Below are 22,718 nucleotides of genomic sequence, written 5' to 3'. Positions count from 1 at the left end.
CCCTATGCATTTCTCATTCCCTACATTTCGTTATGAAACATGCTTACAATTAGTGAATTGAATTCTTACAGAACTAGAAGGCCCTTTGCACAACTTCTAAACTTTGTACAAGGGCACAAAAGGTTTATTTTACTGTGGCTGTTACATCATAGGTTTTCTGTAGTGGTGAAACCTGTTCCTTTCTCTTGCCTTTATTTTCATGCTGTCATTCCAGTCCTTCAGTAACCCCATTTTTGTGGTCTGAGCAGTACAGCTTCATGGATCCCTGATTCTGGGGGCAGATAGTCCTGGGATTGAATCTGAGCTCTCTCACTTGTGGGATTTGTGACCTTGGGCAAACTGTTTCACCTCTCTGTGCTTGGTTTTGTCATCAACAGAATGAGGATATTAAGCTTATGAAGATGAAATGAAATACCATATAAGGTACCAGCACATAATAAACAGCCAGTAAGTGGTAGCTGTCTGGTAGTTACTGGGTCCAGCTTTTACCTTCTCAATAATTCATTATCTAACCAAAGAAAAGTACTAAAAGGCTATGACCTCTAAACACTAGGGAAACAAAGAATTAATTCTGTCCTAGGGTAGGCAGACAAAGCTCATTTTACAGGAAAGATGCAGGGCCCAGGCAGAATGCTGTCACTGTTGAGGTCCCTGTGCTATGTCTGGCTGCTTTGGAGTCAGTCTAGTGCCTTGGGAGCATCCCAGGCCTGGACCACACATTTCCTGTGCCCCACTGGTGACCTTGGGAATGTTGTGCCACAGTAAGCCTCTTTCCTCATATGAAACTGAGGTGAATACTTCCCCACTCATAAGGCTTTGTGAAGATTAAGTGAGATTATAATTATGAAGCACCCAGCGTGTTACTGGGTGCATGGAAGGGGCTTGTTCCCTTTTTCTGCTCATGAAGTTGTCAGGTCATCTCAGAAACCCTGTTCTTACCCCGAAGGAAAAGAGCCATTTTCCGTTCCTATGGAAGGACCAGGAAAGATTAAAATGACATCATTCCATCCCAGTCCCTACCACTGCAGCTATTAATAACTTTGTTTTTATTCTGTGTAAACCATACACCAATTATAGTTACACCTGACATTTCTTTTTTCTTTTTTAAATTTTGTTTTTCCATAAGTTATTGAGGTCCAGGTGATGTTTGGTTACTTGAGTAAGTTCTTGAGTGGTGATTTATGAGAACCTGGTGCACCCATGACCCGAGCAGTATATATTGCACCTTATTTGTTGTATTTTATCCCTTGTCCACCTCCCTCCCCCAAGTCCCCAAAGTCCATTGTATCATTCTTACGCCTTTGCGTCCTCGTAGCTTAGCTCCCATGTATCAGTGAGAACATACAATGTTTGGTTTTCCATTCCTGAGTTCCTTCTCTTAGAATAATAGTCTCTAGTCTCATCCAGGTTGCTGTGAATGCTGTTAATTCATTCCTTCTTATGGCTGAGTAGTATAACATTGTACATATATATATACCAGAGTTTCTGTATCCTCTCATTGATTGATGAGCATTTGAGTTGGTTCCACGATTTTGCTATTGTGAATTGTGCTGCTGTAAGCATGCATGTGCAAGTATCTTTTTCAAATAATGACTTCTTGTCCTCTGGGTATATCCCCAGGAGTGGGATTGCTAGATCAAATGGTAGTTCTACTTTTAGTTCTTTAAGGAATCTCCACACTGTTTTCTATAGTGGCTGTGGTAGTTTACATTCCGCAGCAGTGTAGAAGTGTTGCCTGATCGCCGCATCCACACCACATCTACTGTTGTTTGATTCTTTGATTGTGGCCATTATTACAGGAGTAAGGTATCACACTGTGATTTTGATTTGCATTTCTCTGATTATTAGTGATGTGGCATTTGATTTGCATTTCCCTCATCATTTAGTGATTTTTTTCATATGTTTGTTGGCCATTTGTATATCTCTTTTTGAGAATTGTCAGTTCGTGTCCTTAGCCCACTTTTTGATGGGATTGTTTTTTTTTTTCCTGCTGATTTGTTTTTGTTGTAGATTCTGGATATTAGTCCTTTTTCACATGTACAAATCGTGAAGATTTTCTCCCACTATGTGGGTTGTCTGTTTGCTCTGACTGGTCCTTTTGCCATGCAAAAGCTCTTTAGTTTAATGAGGTACCAGCTATTTATCTTTGGTTTTATTGCAATTGCTTTTGGGTTTTTGGTCATGAAATCCTTGCCTAACCCATGTCTAGAAGGTTTTTCCAAACTTATCTCCTAGAATTTTTTTTTTTTAATGGAGTCTTGCTCTGTCGCCCAGGGTGGAGTGCAGTGGTGCGATTTCAGCTCATTGCAACCTCCACCTCCCAGGTTCAAGCAATTCCCCTGCCTCAGCCCCCTGAGTAGCTGGGATTACAGGTGCACACAACCACTCCTGGCTAATTTTTGTATTTTTAGTAGAGAGGGAGTTTCACCATTTGGCCATGCTGGTCTCGAACTCCTGACCTTGTGTTCCACCCGCCTCGGCCTCCCAAAGCGCTGAGACTACAGACATGAGCCACCGTGCCAGACCATCTTCTTGAATTTTTATAGTTTCAGGTCTTAGGTTTAAGCCTTTAATCCATCTGGTGTTGATTTTTGTATAAGGTGAGAGATTATACCTGACATTTATAACATTGACCCCAAAGTTTTACTGAAAAGTTCCACTCAAAAGTTTTCATATTATTAGATGGTCCTTGGTTTAGTTGAATGTTGCAGTATTGGACCTGCCCTGACTGACATCTCCCACTACCACTTTTGTAGAGAACAAGATGGGAGAACAAAGCATTGTCCTGAGGGAATCAGTTTATTTCTAACCATGTGGCATGGAACTCATTTTCCCTTAGAAACATAGCTATACTGTGCTTAGGTTCTGAAACTACGCTGTGGCGGGGGACAGCATGATGTCAAGGAGAAGTACATGGGCTTTGGGATAAAGTACTCCACACGCTGCCTGGCGCATAGTAGGTGCTTAGTAAATATTGACTGATAGTTGTCCACATCCCTCAGTTTTTTCCATCTATAAAATGGGTCTGATTCTATAAGTTTTTTATGTAAGTTTTATTCTTGAAAATAAATATGTAGTGGTATTATTATGCTTTTTCTTTCTTAAATAGAATAGCTGCCCAATGTTAAGTTGAATTTTTTTAATGCCCAGTCCAAAAACACCCATTTTTCCCTAATTGTTGCAAAATATACTTTTAGAGGTAGCTTTTTCATATCGAGAACCAAACAAGGTCCAGCCACTGTATTAAGAGAGTCTCTTAAGTCTCCCTCTCTCCCTCCCTCCCTCTAAATTTTTTTAATAGATTTTGTAATTGATATTAGCATAGCTCCTGAAAATTGCGTAAATCCCAAAGGTACAGCTGATGAATAATCACGAATTAAACCTCTGCTTGTACCACAAGCCATTATCAGCCCTCAGCAACACCCCTTCTTGGGCCGTCCTGTCATTAACCACCCCTCCCCTCTTTCTGATAACCACTGTATTGACTTCTAACATTATCAATTAGTTTTTCCTGGTTTTGAACTTAATAAAAATGGAATCAACAGTACATATTCTACTTTATGTTTAGATTTTTTCACTCAACGTGTGTGTGTGTGCATGTATATATAATTCAACATAGCACAAATGCATTTCATTGCTGTATAGCATTCTATTACCACAATGTTTTCAATCTGCTGTGGATAGACAGTTGGGTTATTGCAAGGTTTTCCTCCCTGATATGAATTGATACCATTTTGAACATTCTTTTACATGTTTTTGGGCGCATATATGAAATGAGTGCATTTCCATTGGGTTTATACCTAGGAGTGGAATTTCTTGATAATTGGACCTTTATATATGTTCAGCTTTGGTAGACAGTGTCAACAGTTTTCCCAAATGGTTGTACCCATTCATATCCTCACCAGCACTTTGTGTTGTCAGTCTTTAATCTTTATCAATTTGGTAGATGTATAGCAGTGTATTATTGTGGTTTCGTTTGTGGTTTCCTTGCTAATTTATGAGGTTGAGCATCATTGCATTTGTTTATGGGCTATTGCCCACTTTTTTGGATTGTCTATTAGTTAGCATTATTATAAGGGAATACCTGAGGCTGGGTAATTTATAAAGAAGAGGTTTATTGGACTCATGGTTCTGCAAGCTGTCCTCTGCTTCTGGTGAGGGCCTCAGGAGGCTTCCAGTCATGACAGAGGTGAAGCGGGAGCAGATGTGTCACATTGTGAGACACGGAGCAAGAGAGAGGGAAGGAGGTACCAGGATCTTGTTAACAGTCATATCTTGCAGTAACAGAGAAAGAACTCATTATTCATGAATGGCTACACCAAGCCATTCATAAGGGATCTGTCCCTATGACCCAGTCACCTCTCCCCGGGCTTTACCTCCAACATTGCGGATCAAATTTGGACATGAGATTTGGAAGGACAACTATCCAAACTGTATCATCTGCTGTTTTCTTACCAAATTATGTATTCTTAGTACAAGGCTTTTGTGAGCATATTGCCAATGTCATCTAAACTATGGCTTGCTTTTCTATTTTCTTAATGATGTATTTTGATGAACAGACATTTCTAGTTTAATATAGTCAAATGCATTAATCTTTTCTTTGTGTTTAGGACTTTTGTGTCTTTATATTCTGAAATTGGTTTTGATTTTTTGAAAGTCTGTTGAGTAAGGTAGACGATGGATGATACAGAAATAAGAATGTGTGCTGGGATGGTACATCAACTGTGTGTGCTTAGGTATTACTGAGCCTGGTTTACTAATATGGCACTCAAGCTAAAAAAAAAAAAAAAAATCTAACAGAAAGCATTCCAGAAAGGCTTTCATCAGTGGGAATGCCAGTTTGCAATGGAAATGATAAGGTTGCCTCTCAGTGTGGTCAGTCATTGTATGGGATTTATATAAATGTAAGTATATTAGAAATGATGGTAATAGCTGATATTTTTGAGAAGATTGTTTGCGGGCCAGGTGGCGTGCTGAGCACTCAATATGTGTCAGCTCAGTCCTCACAGCAGCCCTGTACTTAGGAATATTACTACCCCAGTTTTGTAGATGTGGAAACAGAGGCTGGGCCAGCTCAAATAAGTTTCCCCATGTCTAACAAGTGGCAGAACTGGGGCTTGAACCCTTGCTCCTAAAACTGTGCCATCCTGCCTGCTTGTGCTACACCAGGAAGATCTCTTTATGAAGTGTACTGCTGCTGCATGCCAGCCCACCTCACATCAGGGTGTGAAACAGCAGCGATTTCATTATGCTCAGGGATTCTGTGGGTCAGTCAGCAATTTGGAAAGGACATAGTAGAGATGGCTTGTCTCTGTCGATACAGTCTGGGGTCTCATCAGGGAAGGCTTGAAGGCTGGGGGTGACCCAGACAGCTGAGAGCTGCAGTCTCGGAAGGCTGCCTCATCATAGGCTGGTGGCTGTGCTAGCTGTTGGTTGGGCCTCAGCTGGAACATATACATGGTTTCTCCTCGTGGATTTTGCAGGTCTGCTAGTTCCAGAAATGAGCTTCTTAGGTAAGAAGTAGGCAAAAGATGTGTTGCCTTTTATGTCCTAATCTTGGAAGTCACAGCCCATCACTTCCACAAGAGTTACAGGCTTCAGACTTTTTTCATCTGTAGGCATCTTGAGTCTTTAACCAGTGTGTTGGCTGGGGGAAAAACGTAAGTCTTTAAAAAGCCTGAATTTGTTTAAGGAAAATAGTGAAGGAGATAGTTTCATCAGGAGAAAAAAATGTATATTTTGTTTTGAAGAGATGAACTGAAAGAGTTTGTTTTTCCCAGTGGCATAAAGATCTCTCAGGTTCATCACAAAATTTGAAGTGGCTGTTTGCGGGGGTGAGGGCAGGCCTTGGTTATTTCTTTAAAAGCACAGAAAATGAATATTGTAAGATAAGCTCTATTGTAAAATTTCTGTTCAAGTCATTGTGTATGTGTTCAAACCAGACTCAGGTCATACCAAATCTTGTAGACATCCAGCTGCTTTCTTTCATCTATGCCCTCAAGGCAGTTGACCTAGAAACTAACCAAGTAAAGTCCCAGGCCAGGGAATGGGTGTTTATAAACCAGCATCCTTATCTCCTTTGGGTTCTGAGATGAGATAGCTGACTTACTAGCAGTAGGAGAAAGTCTGTAGAAAAATTCGGTCTCAGACTTTTTAGCTGAGTTGTAAGAAGCCTTAGGTTTCTACATTGGCTTTCTTTGGGTTGCCAAAGTAGCTTCCTTACACTGGGAAGAAATCATTTTTTATACAAATATGGGTAGGCTTTTATTGGTTAGCACAGAAATTATGCTGCTTTGGGCATTCCAAAGCCTGGGTCCAGCATCGGCCGTATTTGTAAGCCACTCTAGGAGTCCAGCGGTCACGCTGTTAGGGTGTTCACTTCTTTCCCCATGTCATGTGTATGACTTTGCCTTGATAGGCTTGAATAACTGAGTCCCAAATGGCCCTGTCATCAGGAGTAGCCAGCAGTTCCACCAAGGAAGCAAAGCAGAATCGTGACAGGTGGTGTGATAAATGCACTCATGCCGTGGCAGTTCTTTTGTCAGTGTGGTTTCGTTTTGGTGTAGACTTTTTTTGCCCAATGGATGGGGCAGGATGGGAAGGAGCAGTTTATCCTAAGTGGAAATATGGTCGTTGCTGGTCTGTTGTTGAGGCTGTTAGAAATGATTTGTTAGACATAGCCTCTGTTTCAAAACATATTTTTTTATGTTTTTGTTTTGTTTTTTAATAAATTCTGTTGTTTATATTGGAGGTTAATAATATGATGTAATAGGATATAGAGAGTAAAATGGTTGCTATAGTGAAGCAAATGAGCATATCATATATACTTTTTTGTGGCAAAAGCAGCTAAAATCTACTTAACAAAAATTCCTAATACAGCACAATTTGATTGTAGCCCTCGTGCTGTGCATTAGATCGCTAGACAAGTTCATCCTAAATACCTCCTGCTTTGTATTCTGGAATCTTTTCTCTCCTTCCCCACCCCAAGCCCCTGGTAACCACTCTTTCTCTCTCTCTCTTTCTCTCTCTCTCTCTCTCTCTGTGTATTTGACTTTTAAGTAAGATTGAGCAATATTTGTCTTTCTGTGTCTGGCTTATTTCACTTAGTATGAGACCTCCAGGCCCATCCGTGTTGTGGCAAAAGGCAGGATCTCCTTTTTTAAGGTGGAATGAGTGTGTGTGTGTGTGTGTGTGTGTGTGTGTGTGTGTGTGCGCGCGCGCGCGCGCGCGCACGCAAGCGCATGCACGCCACATTTTCTTTACCCATTTATCCATCAGTGGACACTTAGGTTGTTTCCATACCTTGGTTGTGAGGAATGCTGCACTGAGCATGGGAATACAGATACCTTCGTGAGCTGGCGATTTCGTCTCCTATGCAGAAGAGGACTTCTGCGTCATGTAGTAGTTCTATTTTTAATTTCTTTAGGAACTTCCATACTATTTTTCATGGCCTTACCAATCAACACGATAGTGTGATTTCCTTTTCGCTACACCCTTGTCAACATTTTTTCTCTCTTTTGTCTTTGATAATAGTCATCCTAACAGGTTATCATTTCATAGTAGTTTTAATTTGTATTCCCTGATGATTAGTGACGTTGCACACATTTCCATATCGCTGTTACAGTTTTTATGTCTTTGAAGAAATAATCTGTGCAGGTCCTTTGCCAGTTTTTTAAATGGGGTGATTTGTCCTTCTGCTATTGAGTTGTAAGTATTCTTCATAAATTTTGGATTTTAACCCCTTATCAGATACGTGGTTTGCAAATATTTTTTCGCAGTCCTTCGATTGCCCTTTCATTTTGTTGATTGTTTCGTTTGCTGTGTAGTTTTTTACTTTGATGTTGTCCGTTTATTTATTTGTGCTTTTGTAGCCTGAGCTTTTGGTGTCATATCCAAAAAATCATTGCCACAGCAGCGAGATTTTTCCCTGTATCCTCTTTAGGAATTTGGTGGTTTCTGGTATTCCATTCAGGTGTTTTATCCATTTTGAGTTGATTTTTGTGGATGGTGTAAGATACGTGTCCAATTTAATTGTTTTGCATGTGGATATCCAGTATTTCCAGCACCATTTATTGAAGAGACTGTTCTCTCTCCATTATGTCCTCTTGGTGCCCTTGTCAAATGTTGATTGACTATGTATGTTTAGATTTATTACTGGGCCCTTTATCCTGTTCTATGGATCTGCGTTTCTGTTTTTATGCCCTTACCATACTGTCAATACATACTTTCTATCATTTCTCCTTTTTCTTTGTGCTACATATACAGATCAGAGACTTAAAAATGGCTGTGCCCCATAGCCCAGGAACTTTTTACCTCTGGAAAGAAGGGAAGGCAGTCGAGGTCAGGCACACAGGGGATCTTAAATGTATATTGGTCATGTTCTGTGTCCCAACTAGGAGTGTTCATTCTTTATTATTCTTAAGGAGTCTTAAGGGAAAATGAACTCTATCCTGAAGAATAATCTGCAATGCATTTACATTAATGTACAATTTGTTATAGTATTGTTTATGATGTCAAAAAGATCAAAAACATTCTGGCTCTATGCTACTTAGTAGAGTGGTTAAATTATGATATTTTCATAGGATGGAACATTATACCCCATTGAAAATGCATAATTTTTAACTTGAGAAAATACTCATGGAACATTGTCAAAAGCAGGATTAAAAATCTATAGTATGATTCTACTTTTGCTTCAGATCTACATATGTACATTAAAAAAGACCAGGAAGCTATGCAAGTAATTTTTTAGAATTTATCTTTATACTTGCCTATATTCCATTTTTGTGCAAGGAATATAGATTACATAATCAGAAAAAGGTTTAAATAGAGAGAGAGCATTTGCTGACCAGTTAAATGGACAGGAATTGGCTCAGTAATTCAGACTAACAATCCACAAGCAAGAGGCTCTGATAGCATAGCAAACCAGATAACCCACAACACTCCAAATGAAGAAAAGGCATTTATTCAGCTGTCATTTCTGCAGGCCAAAAAGTTTGAGGGCCTGGCCCTGGCTTCTGGTGAGAGTTTTTGTGCTGCGTCACATGGCAGAGAAGGTCAAAAAAGGGGGGGACACATGCGAACAAGAAGGGAAGAACTGAGGGGTGATCCTGGCTTCGTAACACCTCACTCTCAGGAGAACTAATTCATTCTGAGGACCAGTCCAGTCTTGGGAGAGCAGGAACTAACTCACTCACCACCGAGACAACAGCACCAACATCCCATTCATGAAAGATCCACCCCCAAACACAGAAACCTACCACGAGGCCTCATCTTGCAGTACAGCCACATTGGGGATCAAATTTCAACATTAGTTTTGATGATGACAGACCACATCCAAACTGTGGTACTGTTTCTTAGTCCATTCAGGCTGCTATAACAAAATGCCTTAGACTGGGTAATTTATGAATAACAGAAATGTGTTGCTCATGGTTCTGGAGGCTAGGAAGTCCAGGATCAAGGTGTCTGTCAGCAGCTTTGGTGTCTGATGAGGGCCTGTTCCCTACTTCATAAATAACATCTTTTTGCAGCATCCTGTCATGCTGGAAGGGGCAATAACACTCCCCTGAGCCTCTTATAAGGGCATTAATCCCATTCACAAGGCCTCTGCCCTCATGACCTAGTCACCGTCCAAAGCCTCACCACGTAATACAATCCCTTTGGGGTTAAGTTTCAACATAGGAATTTGGGGTGGAGGGGCACGTACATTCAGATCATGCTACACTATAATTTAAAACTTAGAAACTTTGAGAAATAAAATGTTTTGTCTCTTTGTAAGAGACTTATCAAGTGGTTTAAACGGTGCTTGCCTTCTCGTTAATGTCCTTTACAGTCTAGAATGAGCATTTTCCTATGCCTTGCCAAGTGGTCAGTTGTCTTTTCTGAGTAATTATGGGGTCATCATCATGAAATGTCTCCAAGAGTTCCTTTAATGCAAACTTTTTTGCCAGCCTAACTTCCTTCAGGAACTGCATACCTCCTCATTACATTCACTTTCACTAAGATCCTCTGGCTGCATATCCCAAGTTTTCTTCAGTGGCAGCAGTACAGTATCAACATTCCTGTGGCCAACTGTTTATTTGTTCTACAACTGATTTACATTTGTGTCTAATTTTGCTTCCAGCATGACCACTTTTTGGGTTTTTGCTGCACGTTGATTTTGTTGGCCAGTTCCTCTCTTGTGACTATCGATTTTTGTAACATGTCCTACAGGTTTAACACTGGGAGATAAGGAGGCAGCATAACTACATGTTTTGCTGTCTGGGAGTGAACTGCATAGCACAATGACCAGTCACCAGCTTTGAAAGGCTTGCTTAGTCACTGGGCATGGTGCATCCGTGTTTACATAGTAGACAAGAGCTGCCAGTGAAGTTTGTTCTCTTCAGTTACTCACAGTTCGTATTCCCATAGTAGTTAATAACTGAAATTTGAACCACACTGTCGGGGGACTGATAATGTTTAACTAAGCCATAGTAACTGAAATTCATACAGCTCAGAACCATGCAATACAAGGACCATGCACATGCATGCGCGCGCGCGCGCGCGCACACACACACACACACACACACACACACACACACACACATATTCATTGTAGGCTTGTTTTTGTATATTTTTTCCCTTGCTATTATAAATTGTGTTTTTTCCTTCTTGCTAGCATTTATCTAGCATTTTAATATTGTTTCCATATAGGAAAGTTGTTGATCTGTATGGAATGTTAGTTTTGTGGCTTTGAGTGATTATTTGTAACAGTTTTTAATTTTTTTTTTTTTTTTTGAGACAGAGTTTCGCTCTTGTTGCCCAGGCTGGAGTGCAATGGCGTGATCTCGGCTCACCACAACCTCTGCCTCCTGGGTTCAGGCAATTCTCCTGCCTCAGCCTCCTGAGTAGCTGGGATTACAGGCATGCGCCACCATGCCCAGCTAATTTTTTGTATTTTTAGTAGAAACGGGGTTTCACCATGTTGACCAGGATGGTCTCAATCTCTTGACCTCATGATCCACCCGCCTCGGCCTCCCAAAGTGCTGGGATTACAGGCGTGAGCCACTGCGCCCGGCAACAGTTTTTAATTTTAATAATAATTTTAATAACAGTTAGATTGTTAAAGCGTATCATTAATTATCTGCAAATCATTTTCTCATATTTCCTTTCTGTTTATACCTCTTCTTTCTTTTTTTTTTTTTTGAGATAGAGTCTTGTGCTGTCACCCAGGCTGGAGTGCAGTGTGGTGCAGTGGTGTGATCTCAACTTACTGCAACCTCTGCCTTCTGGGTTCAAGAGATTCTCATGCCTCAGCCTCCTAGGTAGCTGGGATAATAGGTGCCTGCTACCATGTGTAGCTAATTATTGTATTTTTAGTAGAGACAGGGTTTCACCACGTTGGCCAGGCTGGTCTCTAACTCATGACCTCAAGTGATCTGCCCACCTCAGCCTCCCAAAGTGCTGGGATTACAGGCATGAGCCACCACACCTGGCCTATACCTCTTCTTTCTTTCTCTTGTCTGATTGTCCTAGCTGGTACCTCCGAAACACTGCATAATAGTGGGGATAGTAAATGCCCTTGTTCTGTTCTTGAGCTTAATGGAAATGCTTCTGGTGTTTCCTAATTAAGCTTGATACTAGTTTTAGAGTTGAGAAAGTTGTATTTTTATGATATTGAAGAATTATCCATCTACCCTATTTTGTAGAGAAGTTTTATTCAGAATGTATATTGCGTTAGGTGTTGTTGGTTTGCTTTAAGTGCCTCCTGAGTATGGCAATAGGAAATACCCAGCTATACCCATGGTATATACTTGAAAAAAAAGTTAAATCTGACCTTGAATCTAATGAAACCTGTAGATCAGTGGTTCCCAGCTAAGGGTGCTTTTGCCCCCTCAGAGGACATTTGGCCATTTGGCAACGTCTGGAGACTTTACTGTGTTTGTCACAACTGAGTTGGAGAGAGTGCTACTGGCATTTAGTGAGTAGAGGCCAGGGATGTTGCTGGACAATCTGCAGCGCCTCAGACAAGCCCCCGCAGTGAAGAATTGCCCCAAATGTCAAGAGTACAGAGGCCAAGCAACTCTTTTCTAGATCTCACTCCCAGTTCACAAGAAACATGAAGGACATAGGGACATTATGATAAACTACATCACCAGAAAGTCCTCTGTGTAGTCCATGCTATGAGAGATTCTGCAAGGCAGATGGTCTGGTATCTTCAACAGATCATGCATGATGGGCAACTGGAAAGAAAGAAGAGCTATTATAGATTAAAAGAGACTTAAGAGACTTAGCGACCAAATATGAAATGTACATCTCATTTGGATCCTAATTTGAATAAGACATGTCTGCAAAAATCAAGCAAGTTTAAGTTAGGAGAATACATGAAACAAGATTGGCAAGATGCCAGCAATCAGTTATTGAAACTAGATGGTACAGATTCATCACATTTTTATTTATAATTTTGTCTTTGTTTAACAACTTCCATAATCAGAAATTTTAAAATGAATATTGATTTTTTTTTAGATTTAGTCGCAGCAACACCAATAAAAATATGCCTTTTCTCTTTCGATCCTTTGAAATGGTGACTCAGTAATGAATCTCCTAATACCGAACTGTCCGTATTCCTAGAATAAGCCTCTCTTAAAAGAATGAGCACATGCTGGTGCACAAATAAGGTTTATAGAGTGTGTGCCCAAAAGCTTTAAGTGCCTAAAATTTTTATACAAAGAGGATTGTCAATAGTCAGAATTCTATTTTCTGCATAAACAATAGAGAATTCAGTGGAATTCTACTAATTCCATCCAATATGAAACGCTAGGCAGCCTTTAAATATTTTATTATAGTCATTTAATAGAAAGGTTAAATTATATCAACAGTAGACTTCCATGATTCCAATTTTATAAAAATAATATCTGTATTTTTAAATACTGGAAAATAAACATCAAAATAATAATGCTTATATCTAGCGATAAGGCTATGATTGATTTTTTTGTTTTGTTTTTTTCCCTGTGTATTTCTAATTTTCTATAGTAAATTTTTGAAATCAGGAAAAAAAGTTATTTACAAAATTAAAGCAGTTCACCTATCACCCAAATCTTGGTTTCTGATACCTTTCTCTAAGTAAAAGAACTAGAGAAATTATCACTGTAGTCTAGGACTGGGATGGGGAATAAAGTGATCCTGGAATGACTCATAGGGCCGGCAAGTAAAGAAGTGCTCAAGAAATGAAACTTGGGGTGTGGCAGCAGGACATGGGAGCCCACCACAGAGGCTCAGGGGGGAAGGCTGCGGGAGTTTGAGCAACAAAATAAATAGTGCAATACAGAATTATGTCCCAAAGTATAAAATACCCGTGTGTCCACACTGATGTACATAAATGGTTGAGTAAACAGGTGGGTAGGAATAGACACATCCTGTGCAGAAGAATTCCCTGTCATTGACGTAGATGCCCCTCCCTCGGGAGGCAGGTGGTCATTCCAGCTCTTAAGTGTGAGCTGCATGCAGTGACTCCCTTCCCAGTTGTACGCTATGGAAACAGGGTTGAGAAAGAGGAGCTTGACCATGGAGAAACCTGACTGCAGCCAGGTGAGGAAGGTCAGGGGCAAGTCCTCCTGAGACTGGGATGTGGGGAGGACAGTGCTTTTCCTCTGTGGCCTTTCTCCCAAGAACCCATCAGCTCAGTCTAATTGCAGACAGCCCCAACTTGAGGAACATTTTACAAAATATCTGACCCGTATTCCTCAGATCTGTTAAGGGCATTAAAAACAAGGCAAGTTGTCTGGACTTGTTGGTTCAATGCCTGTAATCCCAGCACTTTGGGAGGCCAAAGTGAGCAGATCACCTGAGGTCAGGAGTTTGAGACCAGCATGGCCAACATGGTGAAACCCCATATCTACTGAAAACACACAAATTAGCCAGGCGTGGTGGCGCACATCTGTAATCCCAGCTACTCAGGAGGCTGAGGCAGGAGAATCGCTTGAACCTGGGAGGTGGAGGTTGCAGTGAGTGAGACCTTACCAGCGCACTCCAGCAGAGTGCCGGAGTGAAACTGTTGCCAAAAAAACAAGGCAAGTAGGAGAAACAGTTGCAGTCTAGAAGATCCTAAGGAGAAGTGAGGACTAAAAGCCATGTGGTATCCTAGATGGGTTTGTGGAACAGAAACAGGACGTGAAGTACAAACCAGGGAAATCCAAATAAAATGTGGACTTCAGTTCATAATGATGTAAGGAACATTGGCTCCTGAGTTGTGGCAGATGTACCCCAGGAATGTAAAGGGAAATAACTTTTTGTATATCTGTAACTACATCCGTAACTATTCTAAAACAAGAAGTTTTGTTTTGTTTTGTTTTGTTTTGTTTTGTTTTGTTTTGTTTTGTTTTTTTTTAAGGAAAACAGTAAACAATAGTTCATCACTCTTATTTTTAAAAGGTTAGAATAATATTAGAGATGTTCTATTGGATAAATTTGTAATTTCTGCTGTTTACTTTCGGACCCAGTTTTCTCAGAATTATGAAATTCTTGTTGCATAAGCCTGACTTGTCACTGGGGGATCATTCCGGATAAAGAATTTTCTGGTGAGGACTCAGGACCACAGTCTGATTATAAGTGAGGAGGCGAGTGTCTAAGGAGCCAGCATTTCGTGTCTGTTTCCCCTTTGCATAAGATAAAAATTAATGTATGAAAGCCCGACATACGTAAAGGCACCTTGGTAGAGGCACTAGGTGGAAGGGAGTGGGCATCTCTTGCGTGGCATCAAGCTGGGTGCCCAGCCACCATAGTGGAGGGCAGTTGCCCTTTTCAAGCAACTGATCTAGAAACATTTGAGTAGGGGATTGTAACCACACCACACCACACTACACACCACCATCATGTGACCAGTACAGTCACAGAGGCAGACACTGAGTTTAATGGCTTGGGGGTGGAGAAGTTGCCAGCTGCCCACCCTGTGATAAAGATGTTAGTGAAAATTCTATAGATTTATTGAGGTTTGTCAAAAAAAATTGCTGCATCCAAGATACAAATGGGCAAAATAAAATGAATTAAGGTTAGTTTTTTTGTAGTTAAGAATGAAATGTAGTGATTCTATTGTATCCTGCCAGCTGTAGTAAAGTCTTAAGGGGAATGCAGGCTATAAAAGCTTAAGGAGAATAGGGAAGCAAATTTTTAAATATTTAAATAATGAAACATCAAACATTTTACCACATTTTGAAGAAATAAAACATTGTAGATATAGCGAAAGCTTCACTTTCTAACTTCTTCACCCCTTCTTCCTGAGAGGCAACCCCTTGTCTTGATAGTGATGTGTATCATTTCAGGCATTCGTGAATAACTTTTCTATGTGCATAACATATATGTGTGCATATATACACATATATGCATGTGTTCAGCAGTACATACTGTTGGTTTTGGTGTTTTAACAATTTATTTAAATTATATACCTAACAGATCTTTTTATTTTTCTTTTCACTGATCATTATTGACACCGGTTCCTGGTGCTAAGTGTAGGTCTCGTGGGGGTTTTTTGGTGTGTTTTTTTTTGTTGTTGTTTCCACTTTATAGCATTCTGCTATATGAACATAAACCAATTTGTTTCCATATCCTTGTAGAAAAATAGTGGCTATGGTTTGTATCCTTTTTTTGCTGTTCATGGCTAGGATGATTCTTGTATGTGTGTCCTTGTGAACACCAGATTTGTGGGGCTACGGGTATGTGCCACTTCAGCCTTAATAGTTACTGCCAAATTGCTCTTCAGAGTGCCATACATACAATTTGTACTTTTCCATTTTTCCACATCTGTGAAAAATCTTACCAGATTTATCAGATTCCACATCTTTTCAGACTTACTTATCTTTGCCAGTCTGACGGGTGTGATACATTTCCCTGATCGTTAGTGAGATTGAACATCTTTTCATATAGTTGAATTTCTTAGAAATTCTGTCAAGAATTGCCTTTTAGGCTGGGTATGTAATCATAGGCTGGGTATGTAATCTTAGCACTTTGGGAGTATGAGCTCAGGAAGTCAAGGCTGCAGTGAGCTATGATCGCACCACTGCACTCCAGCCTGGGCAACAGAGCAAGACCCTGTCTTCAGAAAACAAACAAACAAACAAACAAAAACTGCCTCTGTATTGCCTGTAAGTGGGCTGGTGTTTCTTGAGATCAGAGATACTTGGCCTTGGACCTGATTCCTCAGGGTGTGTAATACAAAAATACTCCTGCATGCTATCAAAAAGTTAAATTGGAGGTGGGTCAGAATAACAGTTTAGTCTGCCCGTATTTAATTGCTTTGCTTACTCCTGTGCCGTTTGATTTTCTTTGTGGCTCGTTATTGCTGACTGTGTCTCTTATTGGTGTAGGAAGAAGTTCAGATAAGTTATCTGATTTGTTAGGTTTGTAATTAAGTATTTAACAAAAATGTCTTTGGAAAAGTGCATTTGAAATTTCCTAAAAAGATGACAGTTTTACAATACAGCCCAGCAATTATGCTCCTAGGTATTTGCCCAAACAATGACAGCTTTTATCCTTACAAAAACCTGTGCTTGCTGGGAAGCTGAGGCAGGAGGATTGCTTGAGTCCAGGAGTTTGAGACTGCAGTGAGCTATGGTCATGCCACTGCACTCCATCCTGGGCAAAAGAATGTAAGACCCAGTCTCCAAAACAAAGCAAAACAACTTTGCACATCAATGTTCATATCAGCAATTATTCATAATTGCAAAAAACTGGAAGCAACCAAGATATTGTTCAGCAGGTGAGTGAACGAACAATGGTACATCCACACAATGGAATATTGCTCAGTGATAAGAATGATCAAGCCCTGAAAGACATGGAAAAACTGTACATGCATATTGCTATTATTCCAGTTATGTGACGTTCTGGGAAAGGCAAAACTATGTAGTCAATAGAAAGATCAGTGGTTGCCAGGGATTCAGGGGCAGGAAGGAAGGATAAAAAGGTGGAGTACAGGGCATTTTTAGGGCAGTGAAACTATTTATGTGACACTGGAATGTTGGATTCATGGCAGTATACCTTTGTCAAAACACAGAATTGGCTGGGCATGGTGGCGTGAGCTTGTAATCCCAGCACTTTGGGAGCCGGGTGGATCACTTGAGACCAGGAGTTCGAGACCAGCCTGGTCAACATCTTTACCAAAAATACAAAAATTAGCCAGGCGTGGTAGTGCATGTGTTTAATCCCAGCTACTTAGAGGGCCAAGGCACAAGAATCGCCTGAACCCAGGAGGCAGAGGTTGCAGTGAAACGAGAACACAGCAAAGCAAGACTGCACTCCAGCCTGGGCAACAGAGCAAGACCCTGTCTCAAACAACAACAACAAGAACAACAAAACAGAATTGTACAACACAAATAGTGAACCCTAATGTAAACTATGGACTTTGATTAAAAAAAAGTATCAGTATAGCTTCATCATTTATAACCAGTAGAGCACACCAGTGTTAATAATGGGAGGAACTGGGTACAAGGGAAGAGGAGGCATATGAGGACTCAGTACTATCTGACCAGTTTTTTCTGTAAACCTAAAGGCATCTAAAAACTAAACACTGTTAATTTTTCTAAAAATCCTTCTTTGTTAAATTCAGATTTTACCAAGTGTACCCAACTATGTGAAACAATTATGTTTTTTAATAGAGACATTTTAAGACTATTATTTGTTTTATTTATGAAATCTAAATTGTTGAAGCTTTTTCAAGACAACTGCTTCCATTTTTGGGGAGTCTTTAAGGAGTGCAGAGTTCATGTTGAAAATCATTTCGTTTCTTTTTGCTTTCTCGGTTAAGCACTAGAGTGGTATAAGGTATTAATTTTATAAGTTTTCTTTATGTGTGTGATTAAATAATTTAGAGCAAAGATTTTGCATATTACTGTATCAGAAATCTTTCCAAATATTGTAATAGTTAATCTGGAATGTTTGTCTTGAATCCAATTCTTTATAAAACACCCTCTTTCATTGATTCTAGGACATCCATTCTGAAATCAATGTACCTCTTAGAAATCAATGTACCTCTTAGAATCAGTAACATCTTAGATTCAGTGAATACGATATATATAATAAGGGTTCAGAAGAAGGGATATAATAATTGTTACAGAATCATGATGATTTTTCAGCGATGTTATGGGACCATTCTGATTTTCCCTGTGCCTGCCCGTCTTTCAGATGCTCTCTGTGTGGGTATGTGTGTAGCCATCCTCCTTCTTTGAAGTCGCATATGTGGAAACATGCGAGCGACCAAAATTATAACTACGAACAAGTAAACAAGGCTATTAACGACGCGATTTCACAAAGTGGCAGGTATTTCATCTACCCCCTCCCTTTATTGCTATGTGTGAATTAAAGCCAGGATTAAATCTGCTAGTCCTACATTATAGCCTCCTCATGGTGTGGTGTGTTTGTTTTGTTTTTAAGAGCTCTAGGGAAATCCCCTGGAAAGACTCAATTAAAGAACAGTGAAGAGAGCACGGATCCCATCACTGGAAGTTCAGAAAATGCAGTGTCATCTTCAGAACTGATTTCCCAGACTCCCAGTGAAGTTCTGGGTCCCAACGAGAATGAGAAACTGAGCCCTACAAGCAATACCTCATATAGTTTAGAAAAAATCTCCAGTCTGGCCCCTCCTGGTATGGAGTACTGTGTTTTACTATTCTGCTGTTGTATTTGTGGTTTTGAATCAACCAGCAAAGAAAACCTCTTGGATCATATGAAAGAGCACGAGGGTGAAATTGTAAACATCATCCTGAATAAGGACCACAACACAGCTCTAAACACAAATTAGATGGAATAATTACTCGAACAGGAAAGCAGTAGAAGAGGATTCCTTCACCAGTTTCACCTTTGTGCTTCAAACAACCTAGCCACAGAAGAAATCGCTGATGTGATTTTTGAGGAAGTGACAGATGTGACTTTGGAACCAAACTTGTAATAAAAGGAATTCCAAATGGACGAGCAGTAATGATATTTAAGGATTTTGAGTGAGGGGGAATGGGTCGAAGAGGAAGCAGAGGTGTAATACAATGTTAACCCTCTTTTACCCCTTCTTAGTGTTGAGTGTATTTATTAATAAAAGCTTATATAGTATAGAAATGCAAGCAAAAGAGTTAAGAAAGAGCTTTTCAGGAACTATTCTAAAAGTCATAAAGTGTCACAGTCTTAAGCAGAACTTGGTTTTCTTCTCACTTCTGACATGCAGACTCCAGTGAGAAATGGGAGACAGTTCTGGGAGGGGTTTTTTCAGTGTCACCAACAAAGTCAACAATGAAACATAATTAGAGGGCTTTGAAATGATCTACTGAAATCCCTAAATTGGTAGACATTTACTTAATCTAGGATATGTTCCTTTACTCCTTAATAAAGAAAGAAAAGACAGACCTCTAAATTCAAAACTAGATTGTAAATAGGCATTTAAGAAATAAAGTATTGTCTTAAATTTACTGTGACTTTCTGTGGGCAAATGAGGAAACAGATGAATTCCCACCAGACTCAAACCAGATCTCAATTTATAGTAATGCTAAATTGTCTTGAGTGTTCTCAGAGGTTCTTTTCAGTGTCTGTCAGAACTTTGCATACTTTCTCAGTAGTACATAGACCTTCTAATACTCTCTGCTAACTGAGACCATGCTTGTTATCTGAAAGTGTGTGAAAGAAACAATGTATGAAAATTTACATTTGATCATTCGACATGGGAAATAGTTTGAACTATTTCCAAAAATCCCTTAAGGGATGAGGGGTGAAATTTAGAAGCTCCTGAAAATAAGTACTGCTGTGTTGAACTTTTCCTTCCTAAGGTATATTAATTTACTTATATTTAGCAGAAGTGGAATATATCCAAATGTGACTAAAATATAGCAAAAATTCAGGTTGTTTGTAAAAATTTTAATAACAAACAGCATTTGGCAAGTCTATAGGATTCCTCCTATCTGGAAAATTCTATTTTGTTAGAGTGCGATAGGACATATGGAAAACCAACGCAAAGTGCTTTAGCATTAAAACTCACCATCAAATAGATGTAGTCTTATTAATTACACATTTTATATTTTAATTATTTCCAAGAGTGAAGAAAACAGGGTGTTTTTGTTTTTGTAGTTCTGATTACTTATTTATGCATTGTTTTGTTAAAGTAAATTCTGCTTACAGGTGAAAAGGCCGGTGCGCTCTTCCGTGCACCATCCTCACGGTGCTATTTCCGAATATCTGAATATTGATTTCTAACACCTGAGACGAGGCTGTGACCAATCAGCTTTGAACACTGAAAACAGGTTTTCGAATGGGATACTCTGTAGGCATGTTTTAGGGAAGAATTCCGTTCCTAAAGTCCAGGTATGATTGGATTAATATTTATAAAATTATTAGGAATTATTTAAGTGGGGCCAGGCATCTTGAAACATTGTCTGATTTGTTGGGTTTTTTTTTTTCTTTCTCATCTCATTTTGGTGATATTTAAACAAACATAAATGATTGTAACTTTGCAGCTTTTTTATTTAGGTAGCTTTAATTTATTTATGAAAGTTAATCCATTTCTGGTATGTGGTTTTTAAAAATATGAAATGGATTTATATATACTAAATTATATTCCCCAAAGCCACTGTATGTGGACTTATATTCATTTTCTCCTTTTTTCAGAATTGAAACATTTTAATTTTAAATTCAAATAAAACATTTAAAATAGTTTCATTATTATTACTGTTGCCACTCATTGTAAGTCAGTTTTATCATTGCTGGTACAATGACTTAGTATTTTGTTATAAAAATCTGTTATTCTGAAATTAACAACCTTAGAAGAATTTTGTTTTATAAAATTTCCTTGGCTTTAGTTTTGTATAATATTTGGAAATATTAATAATGAAAAGAATCCCCAAAATTTCAATGATGTGAATTTTTAAATTAATTCTTTAAATTAATTGCATTGATTGTTACTTAGATTTTTCCACTTGGAATCATGGATTTAAAATTTCCCCACCTCATGGGGAAAACTAACCCAGAAGTTCAGAGCCTTTCAAGTTTCATCTGATTCTGGCCTTAGAATTGTCCTTAAAAGCGTTCTCCTGGCCAATAAGAGAAAGCATGTATCAAGGAGGTTCTGTACGTTCCCATTAACATTTGTGGCAAGGCTTAAGTTAACAATGGGTCTACTAAGAACAATTGAGTTTTCTAAAAGTAATAATGAAGATTATGCAATTATAATTGTAAAAGAGATAGCTATTAAAATAATCAGTAGCGTGGGCATGGCAGCTTACACCTGTACACAACACTTTAGAAGGCCAAGGCTGGAGGACTGCTTGAGTCCCGAAGTTTTAAGACCAGCCTGGGCAGGCCAGGCATAGTGGCTCACGTCTGTAATCCCAGCACTTTGGGAGGCCAAGGTGGGTGGATTATGGTCAGGAGTTCAAGACCAGCCTGGCCAATGTGGTGAAACCTCGTCTCTACGAAAAAATACAAAAATTAGCTGGGCGTGGTGGCAGGCACCTGTAATCCCAGCTACTCAGGAGGCTGAGACAGAAGAATTGCTTGAACCTGGGAGGTGAAGGTTGCAGTGAGCCAAGATCACGCCATTGCACTACAGCCTGGGCCACAAGAGTGAAACTCTGTCTCAAACAAACAAGAAAAAAGACCAGCCTGAGCAACATGGGGAGACCCCATCTCTACAAGAAATCAAAAATTAGCCAGGCATAGGTGGCACGTGCCTATAGTCCCAGCTACTTGGAAGGTTAAGGTGGGAAGATCACTTGAGCCTGGGAGGTGGAAGCTTGCAGTGAGCCGTAATAGTACCATTGCACTCGAACCAGGGTGACAGAATGAGGTCCTGAAAAAAAAAAAAAGTTCAGTTAAGAATTACTTCATAGGAATAACATTTATTGGTATTAGACTCCTTATTAGGCGAAGCTGATAGTATTTGTTTTCTGCTCTGAACACTTAGATGTGATAGTGAAAACAGCTTTGAAAAGAAACTGTATATGACAAAGGTGGGGGGGAAGATGATGCATTCTGATCATTATAAAGAATACTTTTCAGGGCTCTATCATTTTTCCCTTTCTCTAATCATTCAGAATACGGTAGGTGTCCCAGTGTTCCAACAGTATCACGCTAATATTCTATGTGATTGGTAGTCCAAGTTCATTGGCCAGATAGTGCAATGTCGTGACACCGACCCAAGCCCTTGCTCTGGATCTTTCTTCCTGTTGAAGGTGGCTGCTGGTGGCTTCATAATTATTTTCTGATTTTTTTCTCACAAAGCAAATGGTGGGCATCCATGTTTACACTGCACCTTTCCGTGCTGTAATTGGCTTGACAAAGGCAAGCAGGCTTTTCTGTTGAGACTTACTGTATTTTTAGTTTTCATAGACACTTATTTAATCTTTTTAAATTGTACAGCAAGGTGCTCTAAGTAATATTCGATAAAAATATATTTAATAGAAATGTGTGTTTGATATTCATGGACATGAATACATGTATTTTTTTAAGAAATAAGTATTGTGTAACACTATGGCATTGCTTCTATAGCCAAAGTATAAAAATTTCTGGAATACTGACATGTAAAGACTACAGTTAATTCTGACACTGTATCTTATTAAAATAGGATGATTTGCATTTTGTAAAATTATCCTGCACATCAAGCTGCATGCCTTAAAGCTGAAACTCTAGGATTGTGTTCATGGTAGAACAGTTCATCTGTTCAGAACAGTGAGGCAAGGTCTGTAGTGCTTCTTTAACTACCTTTGGAAATACTGTACAAT

At 39.4% G+C, this 22,718-nt stretch overlaps 1 protein-coding gene across 3 annotated transcripts in view; it reads left to right on the top strand.

Moving 5' to 3' along the window:
* ZNF507 (zinc finger protein 507) overlaps window positions 1-20,429 on the top strand; it is a 38,139-nt gene extending 17,710 nt beyond the window's left edge. For 2 of the 3 annotated variants that reach the window (XM_032249161.1, XM_032249159.1), the window contains 2 exons: window positions 18,148-18,282; window positions 18,397-20,429. In XM_032249161.1, coding sequence (XP_032105052.1) covers window positions 18,148-18,282; window positions 18,397-18,763 — 502 coding nt within the window. In that variant the 3' untranslated portion in view covers window positions 18,764-20,429. Of the gene's footprint in view, window positions 1-11,874; window positions 12,546-18,147; window positions 18,283-18,396 lie in introns of those variants that run through there. The other variant, XM_032249160.1, reaches the window with a different exon arrangement.
* Window positions 20,430-22,718: the final 2,289 nt, after the last annotated feature.

Source organism: Sapajus apella, unplaced genomic scaffold (assembly GCF_009761245.1).
Source record: "Sapajus apella isolate SASKATOON/1434 unplaced genomic scaffold, GSC_monkey_1.0 scaffold68, whole genome shotgun sequence".
NCBI lineage: Eukaryota > Metazoa > Chordata > Mammalia > Primates > Cebidae > Sapajus > Sapajus apella.
The sequence above is the reverse complement of the archived record's forward strand: the minus strand, read 5'-3'. Positions and strand labels throughout refer to the sequence as shown.